General features: G+C 40.9%; 2 protein-coding genes across 3 annotated transcripts in view; one reads left to right on the top strand and one right to left on the bottom strand.

Annotated features, from left to right (window-relative positions):
- Positions 1-12,635, bottom strand: part of LOC106546821 (putative E3 ubiquitin-protein ligase HERC6) — a 32,235-nt gene extending 19,600 nt beyond the window's left edge. The window contains exons 1-8 of the mRNA XM_087724093.1: positions 12,249-12,635; positions 10,113-10,269; positions 8,940-9,016; positions 7,022-7,249; positions 2,726-2,820; positions 1,956-2,077; positions 1,213-1,355; positions 268-326 (exon numbers count right to left, since the gene is read on the bottom strand). Coding sequence (XP_087580219.1) covers positions 268-326; positions 1,213-1,355; positions 1,956-2,077; positions 2,726-2,820; positions 7,022-7,249; positions 8,940-9,016; positions 10,113-10,269; positions 12,249-12,495 — 1,128 coding nt within the window. The 5' untranslated portion in view covers positions 12,496-12,635. The remainder of the gene's footprint in view (positions 1-267; positions 327-1,212; positions 1,356-1,955; positions 2,078-2,725; positions 2,821-7,021; positions 7,250-8,939; positions 9,017-10,112; positions 10,270-12,248) is intronic.
- An 8,670-nt stretch (positions 12,636-21,305) lies between these two features.
- Positions 21,306-27,547, top strand: part of PPM1K (protein phosphatase, Mg2+/Mn2+ dependent 1K) — a 32,609-nt gene continuing 26,367 nt past the window's right edge. The window contains exon 1 of one of the 2 annotated variants that reach the window (XM_014063788.2): positions 21,306-21,429. The gene's annotated coding sequence lies outside the window, so the exon portion shown is untranslated. The remainder of the gene's footprint in view (positions 21,430-27,547) is intronic. The other variant, XM_087724099.1, reaches the window with a different exon arrangement.

Genomic DNA, 27,547 nt, shown 5'->3' with positions numbered 1-27,547 from the left:
ACATTTGGGAAATTGTGTTTGCAAATATCATTGCAAGTTGATGAATCATTCAAATGTCTATGTAAAGAGAAGAAACTTATGTGTACAGTTAAAGAACACATTTCATTTAGGCCAGCTGTATTCACGAAATGCAGGTAGTCCTCATTTATAGCATCTTCTATAATCTATTTGAAGTGTTATACAGCCTATTACTAGTGTCTTAGCTTACTGATGGTTTGAAAATGATGTTGAAGTCAAGACAGTTTACAAAAGAAATAAAAACATTACCTGAAATATATTGACAAAGTTGACATATGCTCCAGCAAAAACTTGGACTCCCAACAATTCTACAATGAAATGAATATCCATTTATTATTATTATTATTATACAATTGTATCACAGTGGCCAGTTGTTTCGCCGGATTTGGCATTGGTTACTAGTCGGGCCCCACCCAATTATTATTATTGTTGTTGTTGTGGTTGTTATTCATCGCAGTCAGACAGGTATTATTATTGTACAATATTTATATAACTTCGCCTCCTTCCTTTCTCTTGTGATTTACAGTGTAACTTTATGAGGGTGCTTCTGAAATATCCAGGAGGAATTCAGCTGCAGCTTATAAATCCTTTATCCCTCAAATCTTCTTTTCTTCATTAAATTTACATAAACATTAAGCAGATCTGTTGTTCTCAACTAACAGAAATATACATTTTCTTTTCATGACAAACAGAAGGAGAATTAAGTGCTCACTCCAATCATACATTAAGTTTAATTTTGCAGCCAGAATGTTGGGCATATTAGATTAGTTTAGAATTTCACAATTTACTGTATTAAAAAAAAAAACGCCTTTATTTTGCTTTTGCTGGTCATGGAATTACATAGCTATGCAATTCTCTATTTCTATACTCCTGCCAATGGATTAAATTGTGAGTTGTATGATACCAGCTTAGACTTTTAGAGTAAAGCACAACCCAAAAATCTAGAAAGCTTTAACTCCAAAGAACTTCCAAGAACATTTGATCAGAATGTCAAAAAGATCAACAATCAAACACTGAATAAAATATACTCAAATCAAACCTGACTTTTAGGTGTCACTTTTCAAAGGGAATTAACCATCTGTTTTCAAAGCTATGAGATGTCTTAAATGTGCTCATATGTGGCTGTATGTTGCCCCCATGCATTCTTGTATTAACACTATTTTGCATTCTGGATTTGTGTTTACAAAAAGGTACCATTAGGGGCCAGAAGAGCATTGAGGTCAACACAGTTTCTTTCTTCCTGTCTGCTCTCCGATGCCGAACTTTCCTTATCCTGCAGGGGACCACGTCCAAAAGACCACAACAACCCAGACGCAGAGACACAAAGAGTGTGATAACTGCAGAAAAACCAAAATACTGTCAGCTTCCCATATGAACAACTCTGCTCTATATCTGTTTGGGATTGTTATGGTTTAGAATAGCCATATTAATACAAGTTCCCTAAAAATGTTGCAGATGTATCTAAATATGTCACAGATGTATAGTCCTCTCATCATATAAAGTTTCTGGTAAACCAACAGCCTCCAAAATGTTAGAAGTGCTCAATGCACTTTAAATGGATTTTGTTTTTATATAAGGTATATCAATTTCCCTTGAAAGCACATATGTAACCACTCACATAGATGTAGAAGGAAAGAGATGGTACATACTATGGAACAATCTCCCCGTGGAGATTCGTACCCTCACCACCGTCCAGGCCTTCCGCACAGCCCTCAAGAACTGGCTAGCCCGTCAGGCCTGGGGATAAGTTTACTTTTACCCCTCCCGAATGCTGAGTGAATGTTGAGTTTTACTGTTTAATTTACTTTTGTTCACATTTCTTTTGTATTGTCCTACACTCCCCTTCCTTTTTGATTGTAAGCCGCCCTGAGTCCCCTCAGGGAAAAGGGCGGCCTATAAATGTCCAATAAATACCTAAAAAAAAAAAAATACCATACCTTCCACAGGAAATGTGGGAAACTCGATCATCAATCTCATCGATTTTCTGAGGACCAGTCTTTGAAGAGTTGTGTCCTAGTTGTCCAGCACTGTCATCTCCAAAGGTGAAAACACTGCCACTCTATCAAGGATGTTAACAAATCAAGCACCATCAGGTTTTTCCCCATCCACCTGTTTTAGTTTTATTAAACATTTCTGCAACTACATGTTGTTTTGGAGGACAAAGATTATATTTGCATGCAGATGTGCCTGACTCCAACTGCGGCCATGTCATTTTGCAACATGGTCTTTGGCAGCAAGAAAAAGGGGTCAAAATAGTTTGAAGGTTCTTACCTATCTTCTTCACTTCCACACTCTTAGAGTATGAAAGCAGTATGAAAGCTTCAAAGCAAGCTAAAAATGCTTCTGGTCAAAGAGAAAAACCAAAAATATTCACCTATGAGCAAATTAGGGGGAAAATGCTAATTCAAATCCTACCCCACACAATCACCCATTTTAAATAAAGTCCTTATCGAGAAATGCCTGACAATGCTTCTAATTGTTAAGCAATTCTAAGTGCATAAGTTCAATAATGTAATTTGGGTGGCTTCTGGACCGAACCGATTCCTGGTGCCCAAAAGGTTGAGGGGCACACCATAGAGACCTCACCAGTTCTATCATTTCTTACATTTAGTACTCAAAGATTCCTGAATATTCCACAAAACAATTCCCAATATCCAGTTAACAGACTGCTGCTAGCAGTATGGAATCTTCGTTACGAATTCAATACCTTGGTGAGAACAGCTGTATGTTCATCTCCGCAGCTAATATAAGTCACTTCAAGGTTTCTCAGGGCACCTACTGAGTAAGGTTTGAAGATCTGTTCTGCTGAAAAAAATAATCATCAGAATATTGCAGCATTTTATATGAATATTCCAAGAACCATCCCAAAGTTTATTAAAATACGCTGTTATTTATTAAGTGTGACTGAAATAATTACTGTAACAGAAATTAAAGTAGCTACAGCAAGCTTTGAAAATCCACTCTAAAAGTTTCCAAAATGTAAACCTTAGAATTGTCACCATCTTTGAGGTGGGGAACAAAGAATCTGGCTTGTCTAGACCAGGGGTGGGTAACTATGGCAACTTTACAATCTGTGGACTTCAACCCCCAGAATTCCTCATGGCTGGCTCAGGAATTCTGGGAGTTGAAGTCCACAGGTAATAAAGTTGCCATAATTGCCCACCCTTGTTCTACATTATGCCAGGCCGCATTTTAAAGGTACTGAATGGACTGAATGCACATTTTCTCACAAGGGGACAAACACGTGTTCAAGCCATCATTGCCATTTTTTGTGTTCACATTCTATTTTGAAACTATCATTCAAAGGTTTATAATTGGATTTGGAGAAACTAAAAATAATAAAAGGAAAGAACCGGGGGGGGGGATGTTTTTGATAGTTTTGACAATCAGTTGGTCCGATGTATTGCGGATTTGAGGGAGCCATCTGCTGATGGGAAGAGTACTACAATACTTTGTGAAAGATAAAAGAGAAAGTGCAGCTGTGGAACCTAACCTTGACTAGCAGAAAAGATAATTTGGAACTGTGAGAACTATTAAGGAGTGTTCGTTTTGCTACATTGCTTGGTTTAGATTTTCTACGGCCATGGAAGATAATAAACTTTCGACTCGGATTGGATTGGACTAATATTAGAATTGGACATTACATTTTGGAAATAAAAAAGGGGGGGCATAAAAAAGACTGTATGGACTTTAAGTTCTAATTCAATGTCATATAACCCAAAACTATTAAAAATTGTTAAATTTCTTAAATTGGTAATATGGAACTTTGATGTATGATGAATTATTTGAGATGCTGAAAAATGCATGTGAAACTTTAAAAGGCAATAAAAAGTCAGAAATTCGGATGGAGCACACAGATCAGGAAATGGGAAAGAAGGAGGTAAAAGAGAGCATAAACGAAGAACAAGAAAATAATATTGAAGCAAAAGGAACTTAAAGTAAAAAAACAGATGATTTCACTGGGATTTACAGTGGCACAAAAAGGGTAGAGGGGATTGCCCCCCCAAAAAACAATCAATCAAGCAGCTAAGAGGGAAATAGTGGGAAGAGGCTAGGAAAGACTCTGAGGAAAACTACTCCAACAATAAAATTAAAAGTGAGAAAAAGGATTCAGAAGGAAAGATACAATAATTATAAAAATAAAAAAAGAAATGGAAGAAGCTAAGAGAATGGGATAAAAGAAGAAAATTAGTAAGAAGCGAAATCTTTGAGAGACCAAGAGAAAATTGCTAAAAAGGAGGAGGAGGAGAAATAAGGTACATATTAGTAGATTAAAGGGAATTGTATTAACATTATTAATAGTGGATAGTTAATTAAGATATAAGGGAATTATACCAACATTATTAATTGTGGATAATTAACTAAATTAAATGTTCTCTTTGTAAAAAAATAATTTCGATGATGTATGTTATTTGCGGGAAAACAGACCAACGGATGAAATGTGAAATGGCCATTTGGTTTAACTTTGAAGATAATTTAAATTAAGAGATGAAGATGAAATGTTAAAGAGTGGGATGGGGAATTTGAGAAACATATTTAGCGATGGAGTTGATGTTATTGTAAGGAATTAGAAATTAAGGGTGATTAGTGGTATTGTTTATGTACTAAGAAGAAAATAAGTTCAAGGTAAAAAATTCAGAAAAAGAATAATATGACCGAAATTGGAAACAGAGATAGGATGTAAAATGGATTATGCATATGAGAGCATGTAAAAGATAAGACCGGGACAACACTTTGTTCATAAAATCTGTAAAAATTTGCAATAAAAAAAAAACTAATAATAATTTTAAAATAATAACGTTAATTAATTATTAATGATTATGTCAGTTATATATTTTATATATTTTGATGATATTAATTTAAAGATTGTACATGATAAACTTAGCTTTCTTCTATCCTGCACCAGACAATTTTTTTCAGAACAAAAATATATACTTAAGGGATCAACCAGATTCATCCTGACCTATTAGGTCATTTAGGGAGATACTAACTTTTTTAGGACTAATTCCAATGCCAAAGAAGACCTCTTGCAATCACCTAGAGCAGGGATAGTCAACCTTTTTATACTTACCGCCCACTTTTGTATCTCTTTTAGTAGTAAAATTTTCTAAGCGCCCACTGGTTCCACAGTAATGGTGATTTATAAAGTAGGGAAGTAACTTTACTTTATATAATTTATAAAGCAGAGTTACTGCAAACCCCTACCGCCCACCATGAAAGCTGGAATGCCCACTAGTGGATGGTAGGGACCAGGTTGACTATCACTGACCTAGAGAATCAAATCAGGTCATCCAAAGTACCAATTGGTTGTTTTACAAGTCTATCCCTAGAACCTAATTCCCATCCCATTCCCTCCCTCCAAATCCTCTTTTGTTGAAATTTAATTCCCAAAAGTTGGCAAAAAAGATTTCATGATATTGCAGAGTCTCAAGGAGTCCCTTTCCTAGAGATAAGATTTCCAATTTGTTTATACATCTCAGTCTTATTTTAAAACTCATCCAAGAAGCTTCTTCAGTTCTGCTGAAGAACTGTTCTGCAGAACTGAAGAGGCTTCTTGGATGAGAAGTGAAACATCTTCAAGGAAAAGCAAAGGAAGTCCAGCTGCCTCTTGAAAAAGCACTTTGGGATAACTATGGCCTGGATGACTGAAAATATCTACACTCGGGTTTTATTTTAAGCGAATCGCCATTTCTAACCCATCTCTGCTGATTTTGTCAGTCAGTCTATTGATGCATAATGGATCAGTTTGTTTATAGGCTGAGATGATGATCATGATAAAAAGGAGTCAGTATCTCTCGCTCTTAAATTAAAATCCAACCACCACCTTCACAGATTTGACAGGTTATCCCTGTAAAGACACCAATGAAGCCAGGTTTTTTTTCTGTTTTATTAAATGAATCACAAGTGGCCAGACAAGTGCAACATATCGAGATAAAAATCATGTTTACAATCCACAGTGGCTGGGATATCATGGTTCCACCACAAAACCGCGGTCTAAAGCGCGCTCGACGAAACCGTGTACCTGACGTCATCACAGCGCGACGAAAAAAGCACGCTGTGAGCGGTAAAGCTAAAATTAACGCGTAAACCTAAACCTAACCCCCCCAAACCTAACCCTAAACCTAACCCTTAACCTAACCCTAAACCTAACCCTAAACCTAACCCTTAATCTAATGCTAAACCTAACGCTAACCCTTAACCTAACCCTAAACCTAACCCTAACGCTTAACGTAACCCTAAACCTAACCGTAACCCTAACCCTAACCCTTACCTTTACGTGAATCGGCTTGCTTTAAAAGCGCTTTTTAAAGCGCCCTTTTTTCTCCGTGGTCGTTGTTGTCGTTGTTGCTGCTGATGACATCAGCGACGCGCTTTAATCAGGTGCGCTTTAGTGGACCGCGGTTTTGTCGTGCCACGGGATATCATAACATTAGAATCAAATCAAACATATTTTGGCTTAGTGGGTTTTTAATAATGCTGATAAATGCAGATGCCACATGAAAAAAAAAGGATTGCATGGTGGTGCAGTGGTTAGAATGCAGTACTGCAGGCTGCTTCTACTGACTGCTGGCTGCCTGTCTGTCGTTTGGCAGTTCGAACCTCACCAGGTTCAAAGATTGACTCAGCCTCCTATCCTTCTGAGGACGGTAAAATGAGGACCCAGATTATTGGGGGCAATAGGCTGACTCTGTAAACTGCTTAAAGAGGGCGGTAAAGCACTGTGAAGCAGTGTATAAGTCTAAGTGCTATTTCCATTTTACTCCAAAGACATAAAATCCCAGTTTCACTTATTCATTGTGTATCATGTGCTTAGCAAGGTCAAGTCTGATGTAATTTCTGTTTGAAAGCACAAAATAAAGACGTTTATCAAAGCACTTATCATTTTTATTCTTGATTCTTGATATTCCCAAAGCATTTTCTCTTCAATAAAAGAGACAATTAAAAGGAAATAACTAGGCAGCAGGAACATTTTTTTCCTGGGATAATATGAAGACAGACTTACCTTTTGAAGTTTTCTGGTTTAAACCCAACTGATGTGCATTGTTCCTTCCCCAGCCATAGGCTACTCCAGAATGAGACAAGACAAAGCTGTGTGCCCCACCAGCAGCCACCTGAGCCAAGGGGATGCCAGCAAGAGAGGAAATGTTACACGGTTTAGACTGGGATGGAAATTTTTTACCAAGACCCAGCTGACCATGGCTGTTCTGTCCCCAGGAAAAAATTCGGCCATCTTCATTGGGGGGGAAAGGGGAAAAAAAACACCATTACATTGATTAGAATATAAATTGGCAACTTGTTCAGGTAGACCTAGGGTGTCAAACACAAGGCCAGTGGGCTGGATCCAGCCCACAATGTGATCGGATCCAGCTTGTGGGGCCATCCTGAAAAATGTAAGTGGCTGGCCTGCATCACTTTGGCCTGTCTACTCAATGCGAAGATGAAACATAGGACCCGCCTGGCTTGGCCGGGTCTATCCAATGGGAAGAGGATACATGCCAGCAGTTTGGGTAATGGTGTCAAGCTGGCCACACCCACCCAATCAGCCATACCCAGTGAATGGCGTCAAGCTGACCATGTTCACCCAGTTGGGCATACCCACCCAGCTCCCTGAGGTCAAACACAGCCCTGATGGGGCCCTCAATGAAATTGAGTTTGACACCCCTGAGGTAGACAAAAGTAGACCCTCAACGTTTAAGATGACAAACATCTCACAGGTTTGCCAGATCTCATGAACAATCGATTATCACATCCTCAACATTATATCTCCTTCCTCCTGAAATATTGTGGATTCATGGAATGATTTTTGGTGGAATATCACAAAAACCATTCAGAGTTAACCATGGATGCTTTTAAGCTTTGCATTGCCATTTGTTCCAAATAGAAAGACAGCTGTAAAGCTTTCTATTTTGTGGAAATATCTTCCATGTCTCATTATCTTCTCTAAAAGGGTTAGAATTCAGAGTCTAACTTGAGCTGTCACACATATAACTACCATATTAATAAGTGTCATCACATGCACAGATCTGCATTCTCCTTGACAGCTTATGCTAATCCTCAACTTACAATAGTTTGCTTAGTGACCGTTTGAAGTTACAATATCACTGGAAAAATGATTTATCTCCATTTTGCACACTTACAATCATTGCAGCATCAAAATTCAGATGCTTGGCTAATGACTCATATTTATGACGGTTGCAGTGTCCCAAAATCATGTCATGACCTTTTGCCACCGTCTGATAAGCAAATCAATAGGGGAGCCAGATTCACTTAACAACCGTGTTAGTAACTTAAGTATTGCAATGGTTCACTTAACAAAATGAGGCAAGGTCTTAAAATGGAGAAATCTCATTTAACAACAGAAATTTTGGGTTCAAAAAGAAGGATCAATTGTATTTACTGATGGGAGACAGGTTACCTTAATAAAAGCTTCTTGCAATTATATATTGCATTTTATAACTTTGGGTCTGATCCTGCTGCTACTCAGAAAGGAGCTTTGGAGCTATGGACCACCGTTCACTAAATGCACGATTTTTTAGAAATCATCGTACTAACATCTTCAGTGAAGAGGGTCGAAAAAATGGTCAGTTAATGGGAAGGGTTTCAAAGAATAGTATAAAACCAGCAGGAAGAAGTAAAGGAATTCATCCGTAGTTATTTCATTTCATTGATGCAAATAATCATTCTCGGGATTATCTGTTTGCATTGAGCTTTGCCATCTAAATTCTGTACCAAAACTAGATTTATAGTAATCCCTAAGGAATCTAGTCTCTGCCTAGAAAAATCTTAAACTAAAAACAAGGATTTGTGTAGATGCACAGAAATACTGGTAGCAGAAAAATGAGCTCCCTGCTCCTCCATCCAAAATAATTAAGCAAGAAAAAAGCAAAAGTCATTGCAAAAAAGTTAAAATCAGTTCTTACCTTTGGTAAGTGCTATGGAGTGATAGTGTCCACAAGCAACTTGTATAACATTGTACATAGATAAAGAATCTATTTTCCTATAGAATTTACCAAACAAGAAGAGAAATAATTCATTAGTATTCCAGATACAAAACCACATCATCATATAAAGATTCTTGACATGGCAGTTTTATCTACTTAAAATGAAATTGAGTATTACCATTTTTAAAAAAATTCTTTGTGAATTAATTAAATGAATAATAGGATAAGCATTACAAAAAAATTATCAAATGTTATTTTAATTAATAGCAATTATTTCAAATCTTATTTATACAAGACATATGCTAATCAGAGAAAAAATAACTTAACATTAAACAAGATTTTTTGGAATAATCCATTAAATCATTTGTTTCTTTATTTGTAGGACAATTCTATTCTAGGATGATTTTGTGCCATATTTGACACTGGTTAGTTGGCTTGTAATTTCCATCATCGTTGGTAGGGTATAATGGGAGCTGCAAACCAAAATATTTGAGGGTACTAGATTAGGGAAAGCTACATTAAAAAAAAAAGAACAAATAATAAGATAGAAACAGACTGATGAAGTACACTGTACACTATGAAAGCTTATGAAAGAAGAAATTGGTTTTCATTTAAAGTTGTTTATTTGTTTGCAAAGGATAATATGGTGAGGAGCAATGGTAGCACAGTGGGTTAAATGCAGCATTGCAGACAAACTCTGCCCACAACCAGAAGTTCGATCCTGATCGGCTCAAGGTTGACTCAGCCTTCTATCTTTCCAAGGACAGTATAATATGTCTAAGTGCTACTGCAATATTGTTATTGCTAATTTGCGATGCTTCCTTAACTGTCTAAAGAAGCAGCGCCTACACCAGTAAGCCTCCCATTCCAGCTATGGGAGGGATATAGACCTGTTGCAATAACCTTTCCAAGCTGTCTTAGCCAGCAAGAAAGGAAACACCCTGCTTCCATGAAAAGGAACATGGCAAAAGTCACAAATTCATCCCATAGCATCTCCTGCTTGGAAAGCTACTTGTCAGAAATGCAGGACAGATCACAACTAGAAGAAAGTCCCAAGTGTGCAGTGAGGATTCAAACCTGCTTTTTCCTGACTCAAAGACTCCTATAACTTAGACAAGGTTACTTGGCCAACAACATGAATTGGTTACTTACTCTGGAGTTGAAGAATCCTTTAGCGTCCCAGTGCCAAGCTGTCCAAAACCACCAGCTCCCCATGAAAATACCTTCCCTTGGCTGCTGATGGCCAACGAATGCTCCTTTCCACAGCTTACGTGGATGATAGTCTGGGCTTCCAAGGCTTGGATTGGTTCTTTCCAGGAGGGGGAAAAAAAGACATTCATTTGCATGGTTATTGAACCAATAATGATGACTTCTTGTAAAGACTGTATGGTTGGATGGAAAGTGGAAAATGAGTGTGAAGAAATTAGAAAAATGTTGCAACAAATTGAGAAAAATGAATGTAAAAAAATCAATATTGATTGTAAGAAGGAAGTGGAGGGATTGTGGGAAACAAGAGTTGTATTGTTTTTACAGAACTGTAAGAAGACATGTTGGCCTGGGAACAAAATACATTGTATAAGTTTCTAATCTCATCACCTAGGCTTAACCTTGAGAATTGTAAGTAGGAGCTACGATGAAGAGGCCTTTGCTATGCTAGAAACCGGCCATAACCAGAATGTACTGATATGATAGTTCCCCTGGGAACTAGGACCATAAAAGGAAATCGTAGATAAGTGCAGGGGGAGCCCTGAACAGAAAAGGTGATCACATGCTTCAATGTCAGTGGAGAAAAAAGAGAAGGGAGGGTGAAGATGCTGAGTCCCTGGTTTTATGCCTTCTCTGGCCTTTGATCTTGAATTCTGATTGGTTGTCAGACTCCCAGGGGGCCATGCAGGGGCAACTCTCTAGGCTGCATTTTGAATCCAGGTTTCATTTTCTCAGATGCCATGGGGTGAGTTGGGTAAAGGGCCAATATTACCATGCCTTAATCCCATCCCTCCCTGGAGCTGAAGGGGAGAACTCTTTATTATGTAAAGGGACTGGCTTGGCCTTCTTAATGGCCCATTGACAAAGTGGATGGGGGTGGGGCAGGGAGCTACAGGGAGCTATTCTCTCTTTAAAACATGTTTCTTCCTTTTCACATCCAAGGAAATGTAATATTCTGCCATTTCAATATTTCCTAGGATGTTTCATTTTTTCTGGGAGAGGGCTGGGGGATAATTTTCCACAGTGATAAGTGTGAAAAATGGTCATTAAGTCACTTTTTTTCAGTGCTGTTGTAACTTTGAACGGCCACTAAACGAATGATTGTAAGTCAAGGACTACCTGTAGAGACCCCTATGATTTAATTCAGGGTTCTATATAAAACAAGTGGGACAAAAGGCTGCTTCTGTGACAGGCCTTTTTATAGGTATTTTTAACAAAATGAGTGAGAGAGATGCAGGAATAAAATTGCCCACTTTTCCACTCTTCTTCCCCCCCCCCTTTCCTTTCCTTTGAAAGATAAAAGGGGCAAAAGAGAGAATTTGAACCCCCTCCCCCCAAAAAACCCACCCCACCACTGCCTGTATTATCCTTACCAAGCATTTATAGAAATGAAATTACAAGAGAATTTTAAAAGGGGCATTTAAGAGTGGAGAACGGGAGCTTCAGGGAACATTTCAATAGGCGACCCATAGTTTCATTTATTGCAACGAGAAATTAAGATGGGTGGGCAAAACCATTCACATTCATGCAGTTAAACCGGCTATTTCTCAGGACACCGAAGCCACAAAAGTGCTCCTTTCGGGTGTGTGTGTGTGTGTGTGTGTCTGTGTGTGTGTCTGTGTGTCTGTGTGTTGGTTGATAGAAACTCCCCCCTCTTCCCCCCTGTTGGAATCTCCAACCTGGACGGGAGCCCCACCCACCGCATTGCAAACGGGGGAAAGCGAAAGTGATCGCGGAGAGATTCGTTTTCAGCAGCGCTCCTCTAGAAAACGAAAGCGAAACTTAAAACAGCGGGCTGGAGTGGGAGGGAGAGGGGGGGGGTTGGCTTCGGAGAACCAGATAACTGCCGACCGAAATGGCTTGGCGTTGGGGGGTTCAACGAACCGCGCGACCTTTAACAAGCCACAGACCTGCAGCAGGTTGGACTAGATGACCTCCAAGGTCCCTTCCAACTCTGTTGCTGTTAAGTTGCATACCCCTGGACTTAAAGGGCCAAGGCGGTGAAAATCAGGCTTGGTGCGTGCAAAGAAGCCCATTTGGAAAAGGCCGGCTGGGTATAAACTTCCCCTGTCCGTTACCTACCTGGCAGGTAGCATCGCTCCAGTCCCTCGGGGAGCTTCCTCCCCAGCTGTCCCTGGGTGTTGTCTCCGCAAGATGCCAGGCTCCCGTCGGCCAGGAGCAGCAGCGTGTGCCGCTCCCCGCAAGCCACCAGGGCCACTTCTTGCCCGCCAACCGCTGGCAGATTGCAACGGAGAGGAACCGGCTGGGAAGCCCCTTCCTCGCCCGAGCCCAGCTGCCCGTAGGAGCCGTCGCCCCAACCGAAGAGCATGGCGCGTTTGGATCCTTGGTCTCTGGCTCTTTCACCTCGAGGTTTCTCCCAGCGCGAAGTTCAGTCCTCCTGCTCACTGGGTATCACTTTGAACTGCTCAGCTTTGGTGTAAAAAAAACAAAAACCCAAAGCCCACCTACGCTGCCTTCTTTGACCAGCCCCGCCCAGTTGTTCCAGACCCTTCCCAGTCCTGGATGCCCTGCAAAAGAAACAAAGAAGGGGGGAGAAAAAAAGGGGGGGATTGGAGAGCAAAAGAAAGAAATCTAGGAAGGGAGGCTTCCTCTGATCAGGCCTGGCTCTGGAAAGTTGCAGGCTGGTGCAGGTATCTTAAAAATTAAAAAGGGTAGTTGGAAGTCTATGGAGATTCTCCGCCATTCAGGCCCTGGTTGTCCCAAATGTGTTTTTTCCCCCCATAAAGTTTTTTTATTTTATAACATAGAAAAATTCCATTTTCAGTGAAACAGTGTGTTGTCTGGGTACAAATAGTTTTAGGAAACAATAAAAGTGTTTACAACAATGCTCATTACATTGGTATTAGTTCTATAGTGATGATGATAATGATAATATAATATTTGCTCATCCAGTTTAATAATGGATAATGATATCCTTGTATCATTAGTCCTTTTCTTATATTTCTATGTTTTTAACTTCTGTTTTTACTAGCTAACTATTGATAAAATAAATCCCATGTCAAAAAGTATTCAGTTTCCTTTTTCTTAATTGTGTTAATCTATCCATTTCTGCACATTCTAATTTTTTAAAAATCACATTTTCATCTGTAGGGATCGCTTCACTTTCCCCTTGTTTTGTAAATATAATTCTGGCTGCAGTTAATACAGGTAAAATCAAATATGTATTCCCCTTCTTATACTTATTCGGTAAAAGGCCAACAAAAATATTTCTGGTTTTAAATCTATATGTCGCTTTATCATTTTTTCCAACTATGTATGTATGTATTTTTGTCCAATATTATTTTGCTTTTGGGCATGTCCACTACTTATGATAATATGAACCAGGTATCTGATGACATTTCCAACATTTAGCGGACATGTCCTTAAATGTTTTTGCCAATCTTGAGGGTGAAAAGTGCCATCTATAAAACATTTTATAAAGATTTTCTTTATATGCAGTTGACATCGTTAATTTATAATTCCTATTCCACAATTTCTGCCATTTATCTAACTCTATTGTATAACCAAAAATTTAAGCCCACACTATTGTCTCCTTTACTTGCTCAACTTCCCATTTTAATACTTAGTAGATAGCGCTATATTTTCTTTATTTGTTTTTCATCCATCCCTGTTAATATCTGATCTAATTCTGTTAATTCTTTATTTTTTTTAAAAAACATACATTTTAGCTTTTTTTAGGAGGCAACTGGACTTTCTAGTTTTTCTTAGAAGATGTTTCGCTTCTCATCCAAGAATCTTCTTCAGCTCTGATTGAATGATAGAGAATGGAAGGATTTCTATTCAGGATGAATCTGTGCTGTCTGCATTTCAAACTGAAGTGCAAATGGTTCTTGTAATTTGATTTCCTCACAGACTCACCCCCAACAACCTGTCTTCCACAGTGAAGGGACACAGGGCAGAAAATATCCTGCAGCCCAGAAGGCTCCAAACTCATTTGCACTACTCAGGTGGCCCTCAGGGCACAGATAAACCTCCTAGTGGCCTCAGTGACGCTTTAAAAGGATGCAATGACCAGCTGTCTGCAAGGAATAAAAATCCTTCCATTCCCCACCATCCAGTCAGAGCTGAAGGAGCTTCTTGGATGAGAAATGAAACGTCTTCAAAGAAAAAACAAGCAAGTCCAGTTGCCCCCTGAAAAAACACCTTTGGGACAATAGGGAAGTTGCTCACTCACTCTCGACAACTGTTGGTAGGAAGTTTTTTTCACCTGACTTTCTAAGAATGGGACTCAGACAGATGTTACCATGCCTTCTTCTGGGGGCACTTGATAAGGCAAGCTCTCCTTGTTGATATTCCACTGTTAACGCTGGATTTCACTGGTTATTATCGTATGTGGGAATGAGCTTGCTTGGCATGGGAAACTGGGCCCAGAGATGCTGCCTAGAGGATCCTCAGATAAGAGGCAACAGAGTGGGTGGGGCAACAGGTTCAGAGGATACCAGTGGTGGGTTTCAAAAAAATTTGGAACCTACTCTGTGGGTGTGCCCTCCTTTGTGGGAGTGGCTTGCCGGCCATGTGACCTGGTGGGAGTGGCTTGCCAGCCATGTGTTCTCTCTCTCTCTCTCTCTCTCTCCCTCCCTCCCTCTCCCCCTCTCTCTCTTTCCTTCCTTTTGTCTCTCTGTCCCATTTTTCTTTTTTTCTTTCATCTCTCTCTCACACTCTTTTTCTTTCTTTTTTCTTTTTTCTTTTTTCTTTATTTATTTCTTCCTTTCATCTGTGTGTGTGTGTGTGTGTCAGTCTGTCTGTGTGTGTGTTTGTTTGTGTGTGTGTATGTGTGTGGCAGTAGTGGCTTTCAAAAAATTTTGGAACCTCTTCTGTAGGTGTGGCTTGCTTTCCGGGTCCACTGGTGGAAGCTCTTCTAACCGGTTCGGTAGATTTGACGAACTGGTTCTACCGAATAGGTGCGAACTGGTAGAAACCCACCTCTGGAGGATACCTTCCCTACTTTCTCAGGCTGCAAAAGAGATGGTGGGAAAATTCTATTTCAGAACTTGAATGGTTCTGCTACTGTGGAATAAAATGAACATCTAACATCTGAAGAACGGTTGCAGGGATTGGATATGGCCAGTCTAGTGAAAAGAAGGGGGTGACGTGATAGCAATGTTCCAATATCATACAGAATAGGGGGCCAACCTATTCTCCAAAGCACCTGAAGGCAGGACAAGAAGCAATGGATGGAAACTAATCGCAGAAAGATCCAACTTGGAACTAAGGAGAAATTTCTTGACAGTTAGAATAATTAATCAGTGGAATGACTTGCCTCCAGAAGCTGTGGGTGCTCCAACACTGGAGGCTGTTAAGAAGAAATTGAACAGCCATTTGTCCAGAATGGGACAGGGTCTCCTGCTTGTGCAAAGGGATTGGACTAGAAGATCTCAAAGGTCCCTTCCAAGACTGTTATTCTGTTATATTCTGTTAAATTCCACTTACAATAAAGTAGAATTAGCTTGCTGGTTGTATTTACTGTCTAATACAACTGATGAGGCCGATGCTTGTCCAGAGCTCAAGAAAAATACATGGGATGTGGACCAGATAAGAGGTTCCCCCATAGAATTATGAATGGAACTCTCTTTGTGTTCCTCAAGCAAATTAAATCAGTGTTATTCCAACATGCTTAAGCTATCCTAAGTAGCTATCCTACGTTAGCTACTACCTAACTTAGGATATTTGATTATATTGATTTGTATTCTGTTTTTTTTTTCCTGATGTATGTGGGTTTAACTTTGTTCTTTGCAATGCAAAGGACTGGGATGGCTACAAAGAAATGTTCAATAAAAACTTGAGCCCCACTTTATTTTATAAAAGGAAGTATCAGATTGGCCCCATAGAGGGCAGTATACATTGAAAATATTGGCAGAGAATTAAGCTCTTTCTGATTAGCACAAAATCATGTTTAATTTGAATGATGATTCAAGAGAGGATGTAGGAGGTACAGACAGGTTCAGATTCCTAGAGCAGAAGTTTAAATTGGGTTTCTTTGAGGAAGCCTTTGGCCCAGAAAGGAGGTAAAGGAAATGCTTAATTTTTTTAAACAGCCACTTGAAAGCTACTCTTTCAAGTTATAATAGTAATAAGGCAAACAGCTTTTTGAATTTTATTTATTAAACAAGTATATTTTACATAAATGTACAGTATTATGTGATACTTCCTATAGTTTTAATTCACAGGAGTGAACTTAAATTCAAAATGCACTTTGGATAAATCTATTGTTGGAGTTTGACCCAGTCTGTTGAGTTCAGTCCTTTAAAGTTTTGAATAAACTTGTGTTCAAAAATTGTTATCTTCCGGTAATCAGCAGGAAATTGAGATAGAAGGACAGTAAATCTGTGTTATTGAAATGCAATAATGCTTACAAAATTGACAACTATTAAGCATCCCCATATATGTAAACAGAAAACCCAACAGCGTTTCAAACACTAAAACTTTAAAAAGTGGCATTGTAATAAAAATGTCATTATATATACATATATTAATTCATATAATTTTTACATCAAGACAATGTAAAGACCTTAATGAAGAGAACGGTGAAGAAATGGGACTAAAATGAAATACAAAGAACAGCATACTAATGACAATAGTTAGAGCAACCAAACTTAGAATTGATAGTGAAGATACCAAAGTGCTGGAGATTTTCTACCTTTCCGAATCAACCATGAATATTAAAGGAACAAGCAGTCAAGAAATACACTACAGACCAGCACTTGGTAGAAGGTCAGCTATGATGGTCTTGTCATGATGTATCTATACCTACAAAGATCGGAATCGTGTAAGCTACGATGTTCCCTGTGACAGTCCATGGAAGCAAAAGTTGGACTTCGAAGAAGTAGGAAGAATAATTGACACTTCGAAATGTTGTTGTTGAAGAACTGAGCCCAACGTTTCTGTTGTTAAGCGAGACAGTTGCTAACTGAGTTTTGCTGCATTTTGCGACCTTTCTTGCCACAGTTGTTAAGTGAATCAGTGCCGTTGTTAAGTTAGCAACATGTTTGCTAACTCAATCCGGTTTCCTCATTGACTTTGCTTGTCTGAAAGTTGCATCACATCACCCTGGGACACTGCAAGCATCATTAATGTATGAGACACTTGCCAAGCATCTGAATTTTGATCACGGCGGTCACTTTAAAATCCGCTTTGCCTGGATTTGTTTTCATCAGCACGTGCAATCCTCAACCTTTAAACTTTTGGCTTCAAGAATACAAGCTGATGGAAGCCCAGTAGCTGATTTCTGAGGTTGACTGCCTGTGTTTTGAGGCTTGAAGCCAATTATGCTTTGCCAGCCCCAAGGAGGCCGTTCTCCAAATGAACAAGTGCCAAATAAAGAACTTGTGCCAGTGGGAATTGCTGGACGTGACCTCATCCCTTTCCACCTCTGAGGTTTTTTTTTTGATCCTCGGGGCAAATAGTGAAAGGCAGAGTAACAGAGTGCCTTTCCCCTGACCTCCTGTTAGTAACATTAGTTTTGGTGTACCCATAGAAGGGAATATTTATAACTCAGGGTTGAAATGAGGGGTCCTTGGTGTTCTCTGAACACAGTTGTTCTCTTGCAACTATTTCATTACCAAACTAGATGACATTATCAGTGCTAATAAGGAAGGGTTGTGGGGTTTTGTTTTTATTGTGGCTAAATTCATAGTTACAACTATCATGGAAAAAAGTGAGTTACAACTGTAAGAAATTGGCTCCGACCTCATTTTAATGGCCACCTGTATTGTTGTACTAAATAAATCTGATTTTCCTCAATGTCTTAGGAATTCATTTTGCAGCTTTGGCAAGAAAGGTTGTAAAATGGAGCAAAAACTCATTTAACAAACGTCTCATTTAGCATGAGAAATTTTGGCCTCAGTTGTGATCGTAAGTCAAGGACTACTTGTATTAGTAACTTGGACCAGGGGTGGGATTTAGCCGGTTCACACTGATTTGGGCAAACCAGATGTTAAATTTCCATCCGTTTCACATAACTGACTGGCTGGCTCTGTCCACCTATCCCCTCCCCGGAGTCTCCACCCGGCCCCGTTCATCATGCCAGGTAAGTACACCGCCCGCAAGGAGGCTCTGGGAGGGTGAAAAATTAAGGTGACCAGACGTACCGATTTCAGTGGGACAGTCACAATTTATAACAATTTGTCTCGTGTCCCGGGGCGTTTTTAAAAAGTCCCGATTTTCTGGCTTCATGTTGAAAGCCCAGTGGATTTGCTTAAGAAATCCTAACCGGGGCAAGACAAAAGACACTCTGTCTAAACCCTCTCTCTGTCTCAGTACTTTCATTGACGATATTAAAACTTTAAAGCAAGAAAACGGACCCCCACCCCGCCCCTTTTACTCACTTTTATAAGAAAAGATGACCCAGTACCATAGAGCTCCAGGAAATACTTGGCTAGAGAAGTAGCGAGTGTTCCTTCCTGGATTTTACTGAGGGGAGGGGCACGGAGGTTGGAGGTTGGCTCGTGTGGAAAAAATGGTGGCAAAGTTTCTTTGAAAAATATTTCCCTGACTAATTTCACCATTTTAATTTGCTCAGTTCTTTGTATTAACATCTACATCATTCTGGATTGACTTGGAGTGCTCATTTGTGCCTGCTGGTAAGTGAGCTGGGTTTTTTTCTTTTATTTTTTAAATGTATTTTAAAATAATATTTTATTTATTGTGCATAGGATTTTTTAAAATAGTTTTATTCTGTGTGGATTCTTTTTTAAATTGTCTTAGACTATTTTAAAAAAGATTCTATCCAAAATAAATTGAAGTGAAACCATTTTTAAAAATTCTATGCACAATACTTTGAAATGTTTTACTTCAATTTATTCTGTGTGGATTCTTTTTTTAAATTGTCTTAAACTATTTAAAAAAAGATTGTATCCAAAATACAAAATACCAGCTGCAGTTATTCACTTAAGAACTGTGGCAAGAAAGGTGGTATAGTGACCAAAGTTACAAAGGCATTGAAAAAAGTGACTGATGACCATTTTTCACACTTAGCGACCATTTTCACACTTAGCGACCGTTGCAGCATCCTCATGGTCACGCGATCAAAATTTTGATGTTTGGCAACAGATTCATATTTATGATGGTTTCAGTGTCCTGGGGTCATATAATCACCTTTTGACAAAGTCAAATGGGGAAACCAGATTCACTTATCCTACTAACTTATCAGCTGCAGATATTCACTTAAGAACTGTGGCAAGAAAGGTGGTATAATGGGCTTAGTGACCAAAGTTACAATGGCATTGAAAAAAGTGACTGATGACCATTTTTCACACTTAGCGACCATTTTCACACTTAGCGACCATTTTCACACTTAGTGACCATTTTCACACTTAGTGACCATTTTCACACTTAGCGACCGTTGCAGCATCCTCATGGTCACGTGATCAAAATTTTGATGTTTGGCAACAGTTACAATTTATATTTGTAAATTGTAGTTATGTTGAAATAAAAAAAAATTACAATACTATTTTTGCGTTGTATGAAAATTTTTGTTGCTCTGTATAAAATTTTTAATCAAGCCCCCCCCCCCCCCGGTCAAAGGTGTCCCTCTTTACCAATCTGAAAATCTGGTCACCTTATGAAAAATGCCCCCCCCCTCCCCAGAAGTCCGGAAACGGGCCCCTTTCCAGCCTCCGGAGCTTGGTGGTCACCTCATGGCTGATGCTGTGTTGCAATATTTTTGAGGACGGCTTATTTTCAGGGGGCTTATTTTAGTGCATGCGCTGAAAAGCCCGATTGGGCCTATTATCCAAGGTCGTCTTATTTTTGGGGAAATAGGGTTATTTTGCTCAAGAATCTGGGTCAACTTCCCTGGAAGTTTCCAGAAAAACCAAGTAAATGTCCCCCCTTTTGCATCTCTTCTGATTCTTTACATTCTCAATCTACAAGAGGCGGAATCTATTTTAGTTCTCTTTAGGAACAAATGTGTTCCTAGAAGAGTGGCTTTTAGTAATAGGAAGTGAAGCAGGAAGTGAAGCTGAAATAATTATGCCTCATTTCATTTATAAACATCTGTTGGGATTCCTCACTATTCAGCTTGTCAGAATTAGGCAAGTTTTAGATGCAGGTCCCTTCTTTATATAGACATGATTCAGATATGACACCCACAATGTATGAAGCAATAAGTTACCACTTTGTTGAAAACGTATTAATTTTATTGCAAGAAAGGTCAACAGTATTTTAAAAGAACAAAATGAACACATTAATCAGATCAGCAGACCAACTGCAGGCTCCAAATGGTGTTTTTTTTTAAAGTAAGAATGCTGGACATATGATGTGGCTTTAATCAACCTGAAGCCTGTTTGTTTCCCCATGTTCTATCCCTACCATGGTTTCCTGATTGTGCATTTAAATTTCTCATGAGGACAATGACATTAAAGGTAGACCTTGATTTACAACAGTTTGTTTGGTGACTGTTAAAAGTTACCACAGCTCTGAAAAATGACTGTTTTCAGTTACCTATGCAGCATCCTTACGATCCTGTGATCAAAATTCAGACGTTTGACAACCGTTTCATATTTATGACCATTGCTGTGTTCCACTGGCTGGAAGCTTTCAAGAAGAGACTGGATTGCCATCTGTCGGGTTGGGGTTAGACTAGCTGACCTCCAAGGCACCTTCCAATTCTGTTAATCGTTTCCCTTAACAACGGAAATTTTGGATTAAGGTGAGGATTACCTATATTCTAGAATTCTCATTTTTCTCAGTACTTTCCACAGGAGGTTTATTACGTATTTCGGAGAATAGGTGGCTTCCTTTCGGTTCGCTGTGAAAGCCAAAAAACCATCAGGCAGATGCGCCTCATTGCAGGCGGAGCGGCCCGCCTGCTCTCTTCCAACTCCACTTTGCAAAGCACGCCTCCTCAATGCCCAGAGAAGGAAGCCGTAGACGGCCTCAGAGAAGGAGGACACCACAACCGCCCAACGCACGAGTCCCCCGCGCGGCTGCCATTGGCCCCGGCCGAGGGTGGGGTCGGGAGGCGCCTCTCCCGGAGGCCAAACCGGCAGCGTTGCATCACTCGCTTGCGCAGCCCTCCCACCGCGCGGCTGTCAGAGGGAAGGGAAGAGGCTCGTTCGGAGAGGCTGATGCCATTGGGCCCCGGCAGGGAAAGGAGGCGGGCCGCCAAGCTCTCCTTATAGGGCTGGAGAGTCGCGGGTGAAGGGCTGCGCCGAGGAAAGAGCTGGTAGATTTGCCAGGGACGTCGCTCCCGCTGAGGTGGGGAAAAAGGATCCCAACTGGAGAGGCGCTTAGTTCCAGCCAGGTACTACACCAAGGACTTCTCTTCTTGTTAGTTTTGGGAAAGAAAGGGGGGTTGCTTTATCATGCGAATCCTGGTTTCCTTTTAACACACTTCCTTAATCACAACAAAGTCCTTCATCTCAGGAGAGATAATCGGCCTTGCCTTTCTCGCTGAAACAGGATGTTTCTCTTTGCTCCCAAAAGGGGTGGGGAAATCCTGGCAGCTTTTCTCAGTTAAAATGCAAAACGGAGTTTGGGATTCCAATCCAACGTCTTATTTACTCAGGAGCTTCAGGATGGGGGCAAATCACTCATCATCTTTTTCTTGGGGGGAATAAAACTTCCAAGCCTTTTCGCTCTTAAGGAGGTCAAAGGATTTCTTATGACTCTCTACTGCGGAGCTCAGAGAGGAAGACAAAGGAAGTTAAAGGTGTTTTAATGTCTGGTTTTTTAAAATGTCTTTTTACTTCGGATGTCAGAGAGGAAGACAAAGGAGATAGCAATAGCAATAGCAGTAGACTTATATACCGCTTCATAGGCCTTTCAGGCCTCTCTAAGCGGTTTACAGAGAGTCAGCATATTGCCCCCAACAATCTGGGTCCTCATTTTACCCACCTCGGAAGGATGGAAGGCTGAGTCAACCCTGAGATTTGAACCGCTGACCTGCTGATCTAGCAGTAGCCTGCAGTGCTGCATTTAACCACTGCGCCACCTTGATAAAAGGAGTTTTAATGTCTTTTCACTGTTCTGCCCCTGGGCAATGAGCTTCTGCTCGGGCAGCCAGTTAACTCCACGCTTAGGAATATCTTTCAGATCACGTTTATTATCAGGAATCCTTAATAGCAAAACTTACAGTTCAGTGTTAAGATTCTTCCGACTTTCCATGATCTGTCCCATCACTTAGTGTAAAAAGACATTAATTCCTCTAACCCATGCCGCTGGTACAAAGCTGCTTCGGGTAGAACCGAAGGCGATTCAGTGAATGCCCAGTAATAAATCAATTTCCCGGGCAGAGTACCCCACTGCCCAATCAGGGAGCACAGATGTGGTCACATGTTATGGGACTACATTTCCCATAAGGTAGTTACATTTCCCATGAGGTAGTTTCTTAAAGGAGACAGCTCTTAATTCCTGTATTAGCTATATACTGTTGGGACAGCACAACGAGTTGCTTTCAATTGCATCAGACTGCCGCTGTCTTAATTGGCCTTAATTGCTGCACAGGTAGGGGAATGCATGGAAGGTTTTCCCTCTCCGTTTCGGAATGCTCCTGCTTACCGACGCGGGATCATGCCGATGTATCCCCCTTGACAATTTTGGGGAGTGGGGTGAGCAGAGTCGAGGGGCCACTTGCCCCTCTCATCTGATCCTTGCAATGGAAGGGGTGTCGAAACCGCCACGAAAGACGCGGATAAATGAGTCATGAGTATTGATTTGATTTTCTAGCAGTTTGAAGGATGTTTAAACATTAAATGCACGTCATACTTATTCATGACTCCCAATGGGCGCGGAGAAGAGGATTGGAAATTAATGCATTGAAATGAATCGAAGCGCCTCGCCTCCGGTCTTGCAAAAGAGACGCTGCTTGTGAAACTTGGGGGGCGGGGGGTTTCAGTTTTTCTTCCCGGGCAAGCATTTGATTATGTTATCCTGGAACTGTCAACGGATCAAGATCATTTGTAAGCGCCTTGTTAAATTGCCTCTCACCCCGCTGCCTTTGAAGGCGCGCCCTCTTCGCACGGCTCCTTCAGCCGCCCCATGAAGTTCAACGGGACTTCCTTCCCGCTGCCTAAGCGGCCTATTGCAACCTGGTGCCCTCCGGAGGGAAATGTCATTTCCCACAATTCCCAATTTGGACGTGTGTGTGTGTGTGTGTGTGTGTGTGTGTGTTGAAGTTGCAATCCCAAGACATCTGGCGAGTGCAAAATTGTACGTGGCGCTGCATTTCAGCTGTAACATAATCGATGCTTTGTTCTCTGTTTTTATTCGATTGCCCGGAGTCGCATGGTGTCAGATGGGCGGGCTACAGAATTGTGATCAATCGGAATAGAATAGAATAGAATTATTTATTGGCCAAGTGTGATTAGAGATACAAGGAATTTGTCTTTGGTGCATAAGCTCTCAGTGTACATAACAATACAGTCATAAAGAATCAGAAGATACAACACTTAATAATAGTCATAGGGTACAAATAAGCATTCTGGAAACAATCAATATAAAGGATACAAGCAACAAGTTACAGCCCTGCAGTCATAGGTGGAAGGAGATGGGTGATAGGAACGATGAGAAGGTTAATAGTAGTAATAATGCAGCCTTAGTGAATGGTTTGACAGTGGTGAGGGAACTGTCTTTGTGTCTAGTTGTTCTGGTTGTGCAGGGCTCTCTATAGCAGTGTTTCTCAACCTTGTCAACTTGAAATGTCTGGACTTCAACTCCCAGAATTCCCCAACCAGCATTCGCTAAAGAAAGCTGGCTGGGGAATTCTGGGAGTTGAAGTCCAGACATCTTCAAGTTAACAAGGTTGAGAAACGCTGCTCTATAGCGTCGTTTTGAGGGTAAGAGTTGGAAAAAAATATGTCCAGGATGCGAGGGGCCTGTAAATATTTTCACGGCCCTCTTTTGGGCTGTGCAGCGTACAGGTCCTCAGTGGAAGGCAGGTTGGCCTTCTACTACTGGGTCAATTAGCCCCTGGGCGGCCACGCTTCCTAAATTCTTCACGATTCTTGCATTCAAGCCCGCGGCGGTGGCTTGGCTGAATTCCAGGGATTGGGAGCGGCGAAGCCGCCTTGGTTTTCGGGGGCGCTGCATGGATTTTTTCCAAGGTATTGGAACGCGCCGCCTAGCAAGACGTGGGTGGCAGCCTCGAAAAGACGAGCAGGACGGCGCTGCGTCTCTGTTGCCAAGCGAGGCGCTGGGGATGCGAGAGAGAGAGAGACAGATCGGGTTATTTCAGGCAGTAGCGGACGGAGAACGCGGAAGACGCCCGGCTCGCTTCGGCCCGAAGAGGAAGGCCGAGCAATCGAGGCTTTGTCGCTAGCCCGAGGCTTTGCAGCCAGACCCTGGAAAGGCGGCGCCCAATCCGGCACTAGGAAGGCTGCGCTCCCGGGGCTTCTTGCGCTGATGTTGGTTGCTTGATCTTTCCCTTGACTCGCGAGGAGGAGCCTGGCTCTGGTCACGGGGATCCGGAGGTTTTCTCCCCCCCCCCCCCCTGCGTGGCGCTTTTCGCGGGGTTCCAGTTCGTTGTGTTTTTTTTTTTTAACCCAGCGTTGTGAACCTAATAGAACATCTCTTAATGGTGTGACATCGAAGTCCGGAGTTAACTTGAATTGCACCCTGTTTAAATTAATTGCGGGGTGTGTGTGTGTCGTGTGCAATCTGGTTTTGGCTCGGCTGCTGATAATATTGGTCTCCTAAAAGTCAATGCATTGGGAAAGGTGTCCCCAAAGGTGTTTTTTCAGGAGGCAGCTGGACTTTTGAGCTTCTTCAGTTCTGCCTGGATGGTGGGGAATGGAAGGATTTATATTCCTTGCAGGCAGCTGGTTATTTACATCCTTTTTTGAGGGGTGTTGAAGCACTTGGATATTTATCTGCCCTCAAGATGCCCCAAGTAGTACTAATGGTTCCTGTAGTCTGCATTTTTTTCCTCTGGAAATCCGTTCATGTTCCCACACCATTTGAAGGTTGTTCATCCCAAATTCAGAGATGCTATTCAGTCGGTTCTGACCAGTTCTGTAGAACAGATAGTGGAAAATTTGAGTAGTTTGGAGAACCGGTAAATACCACCTCTGACTGGCCCCATCCCTATCTATTCCCTGCCTCCCGAGTCCCACCTGATCGGGAGGGAATGGGTATTTTGCAGTATCCTTCCCCTGGAGTGGGGTGGGAATGGAGATTTTACAGCATCCTTCCCCTGCCATGCCCATCAAGCCATGCCCACAGTACCGGTAGTAAAAAAATTTGAATCCCACCACTGCCCAAATTGCATAGCTATAGGAATCCCACTCTCCTGTAAGGGCTGAAGAAGCTTCTTGGATGAGAAGCGAAACGTCTTCAAAAGAAAAAAAAACAAGGAAGTCCAGTTGCCTCCTGAAAAAGCACCTTTGGGACAACCATGGCCTGGAATCTCTACAGATTGGGAAAGGTGGCTTAATTAATAGCCAGAAGTTCGATTTAGGCTTAAAATAACTTTATTGTCACTTTAAATGCACACTAATCGGCATACATTTAAAAAGTAATTTCGTTGCATACAGCTCTCAAAGGGTCACCACGTCCAATATACCCTGTCTAAACGTGACAAAATAAATAAATAAATTCAAAAGTAAACATAGACCATATATATGACACATTATATGACACACAAAGTTTTAGTTTTATTCATTGAGGGGCAAAGTTCTGCATAGTTATTGGAGAGTTAAGTTGTATTATGTTCAGTAATTGTGGTGGTGGGGTTAGATACCCTCTGATTTTCAAATATGTGCACCTTTATGTCAGGGTTGATTTGTGGTAACTACCTTACATGAGGGAGTTTTCTTGACAAGGTTTTTCAGGCTGGTTTGCCATTGCTTCCTTCCTAGGGCTGAGGGTGTGGCTGGTCCAAGGTCATCCTGTTGACTTTGCTCCTGAGGTGGGACTATGACTCACTTGATTTCTAGCTTGATGCCTTAACCCTTACATTACACCCTCCCCTCCCCAGAATACCATTATTTCTTTCTTTACAGCTTTTACATCCTTCCTCTGCATCTTGTAAGCTAAGCAGCTCAGGACTTATTTTATTTATTTGATTTGTCAATCGTTTACAAGTTAATAGGTATAAGAGTAAACATGAGTATGAATGAGATGGGTACGAATAAATGGGAACAGTAGGACAGGGATGGTAGGCACAATGGTGCGCTTATTGCACACCCTTACAGACCTCTTATGAATGGGGTGAGGTCAATAGTTTGAGGTTAAAGTTTTATACACAAAGGGTAGCCCTGCCCACGCACCGGCCCCCCACCCTTTGGCCTCTGCCTCCCAGCTTCTGCCAACCTAGCAGTTTGAAAGCATGTAAAAATGCAACTAGAAAAATAGGAACCACCTTTGGTGGAAAGGTAACAGCGTTCTGTGCGCCTTCGGTGTTTAGTCATGCCAGCCGGATGACTACAGAGACATCTTCGGACAGCGCTGGCTCTTCGGCTTTGAAACAGAGATGAACACTGTCCCCTTGAGTTGGGAACGACTAGCACTTATGTGCGAGGGGAACTTTTACCTTTACCTATGCATAAATTTAGTATTTATTTTGCCAAGTTTATGTAGTGTATATTAGAAGTGGAGACCCTTTAAGAGCTGTATGCAATAAAATTTCATTTTAATATATGTCGATTAGTGTACATTCAAAGTGACAATGTTGTTCTAAGTTCTTAAGGTGGCGCAGTGGTTAAATGCAGCACTGCAGGCTACTGCTAGATCAGCAGTTCAGCGGTTCAAATCTCACCGGCTCAGGGTTGATTCAGCCTTCCATCCTTCCGAGGTGGGTAAAATGAGGACCCAGATTGTTGGGGGCAATATGCTGACTCTCTGTAAACCGCTTAGAGAGGCCTGAAAGGCCTATGAAGCGGTATATAAGTCTACTGCTATTAATTACTAAAATACTGTTGTGATTATCTACATAGTGAGCTAAAAACAAAAGGGAATTCCTTAAACTTCTTTTACTGATTACCACATACCAGGATGAATAGAAATATCTCTTTGATGGTAACTAACAACCTCCCCAGGCCTTCACACAAATCCTACACTATTGTTTGGCTAGTTTTGTTACTTTGATTCAAGATTAGATATTGTCAAAGCCGCTGCACAGATCCCAAGTTCTAGGCATGTGAAATTCTGAACGGTGGTTGCAAGTACATTCCCAAAGAACTGAGTCACACACTATAACCAGCTTATTTGCATTCCAGCCTTTGAAATAGGCAGAAGGCAATTGTATCTCCGAATTGCATGACTTGTAAATAGATTATAGGAAACAAGAAAGCTGTATTTCTCCATCAATTAAGTCTTTGGAAATTTTCAAAATAGTTAGGATTGAAGGGAATGGACAATGAAGCAAAGAAGCAAGTTTGTGCCTTTTTTTTTTTAACGTAGTGAGAAGTACAGATTTTCTCTTT

Source organism: Thamnophis sirtalis, unplaced genomic scaffold (genome assembly GCF_051295495.1).
Source record: "Thamnophis sirtalis isolate CommonGarterSnake01/CBP01778 unplaced genomic scaffold, rThaSir2_p1.2 scaffold_10, whole genome shotgun sequence".
Taxonomy (NCBI): domain Eukaryota; kingdom Metazoa; phylum Chordata; class Lepidosauria; order Squamata; family Natricidae; genus Thamnophis; species Thamnophis sirtalis.
Note: the sequence above shows the minus strand (reverse complement) of the source record. Positions and strands in the feature narration are given on the sequence as shown.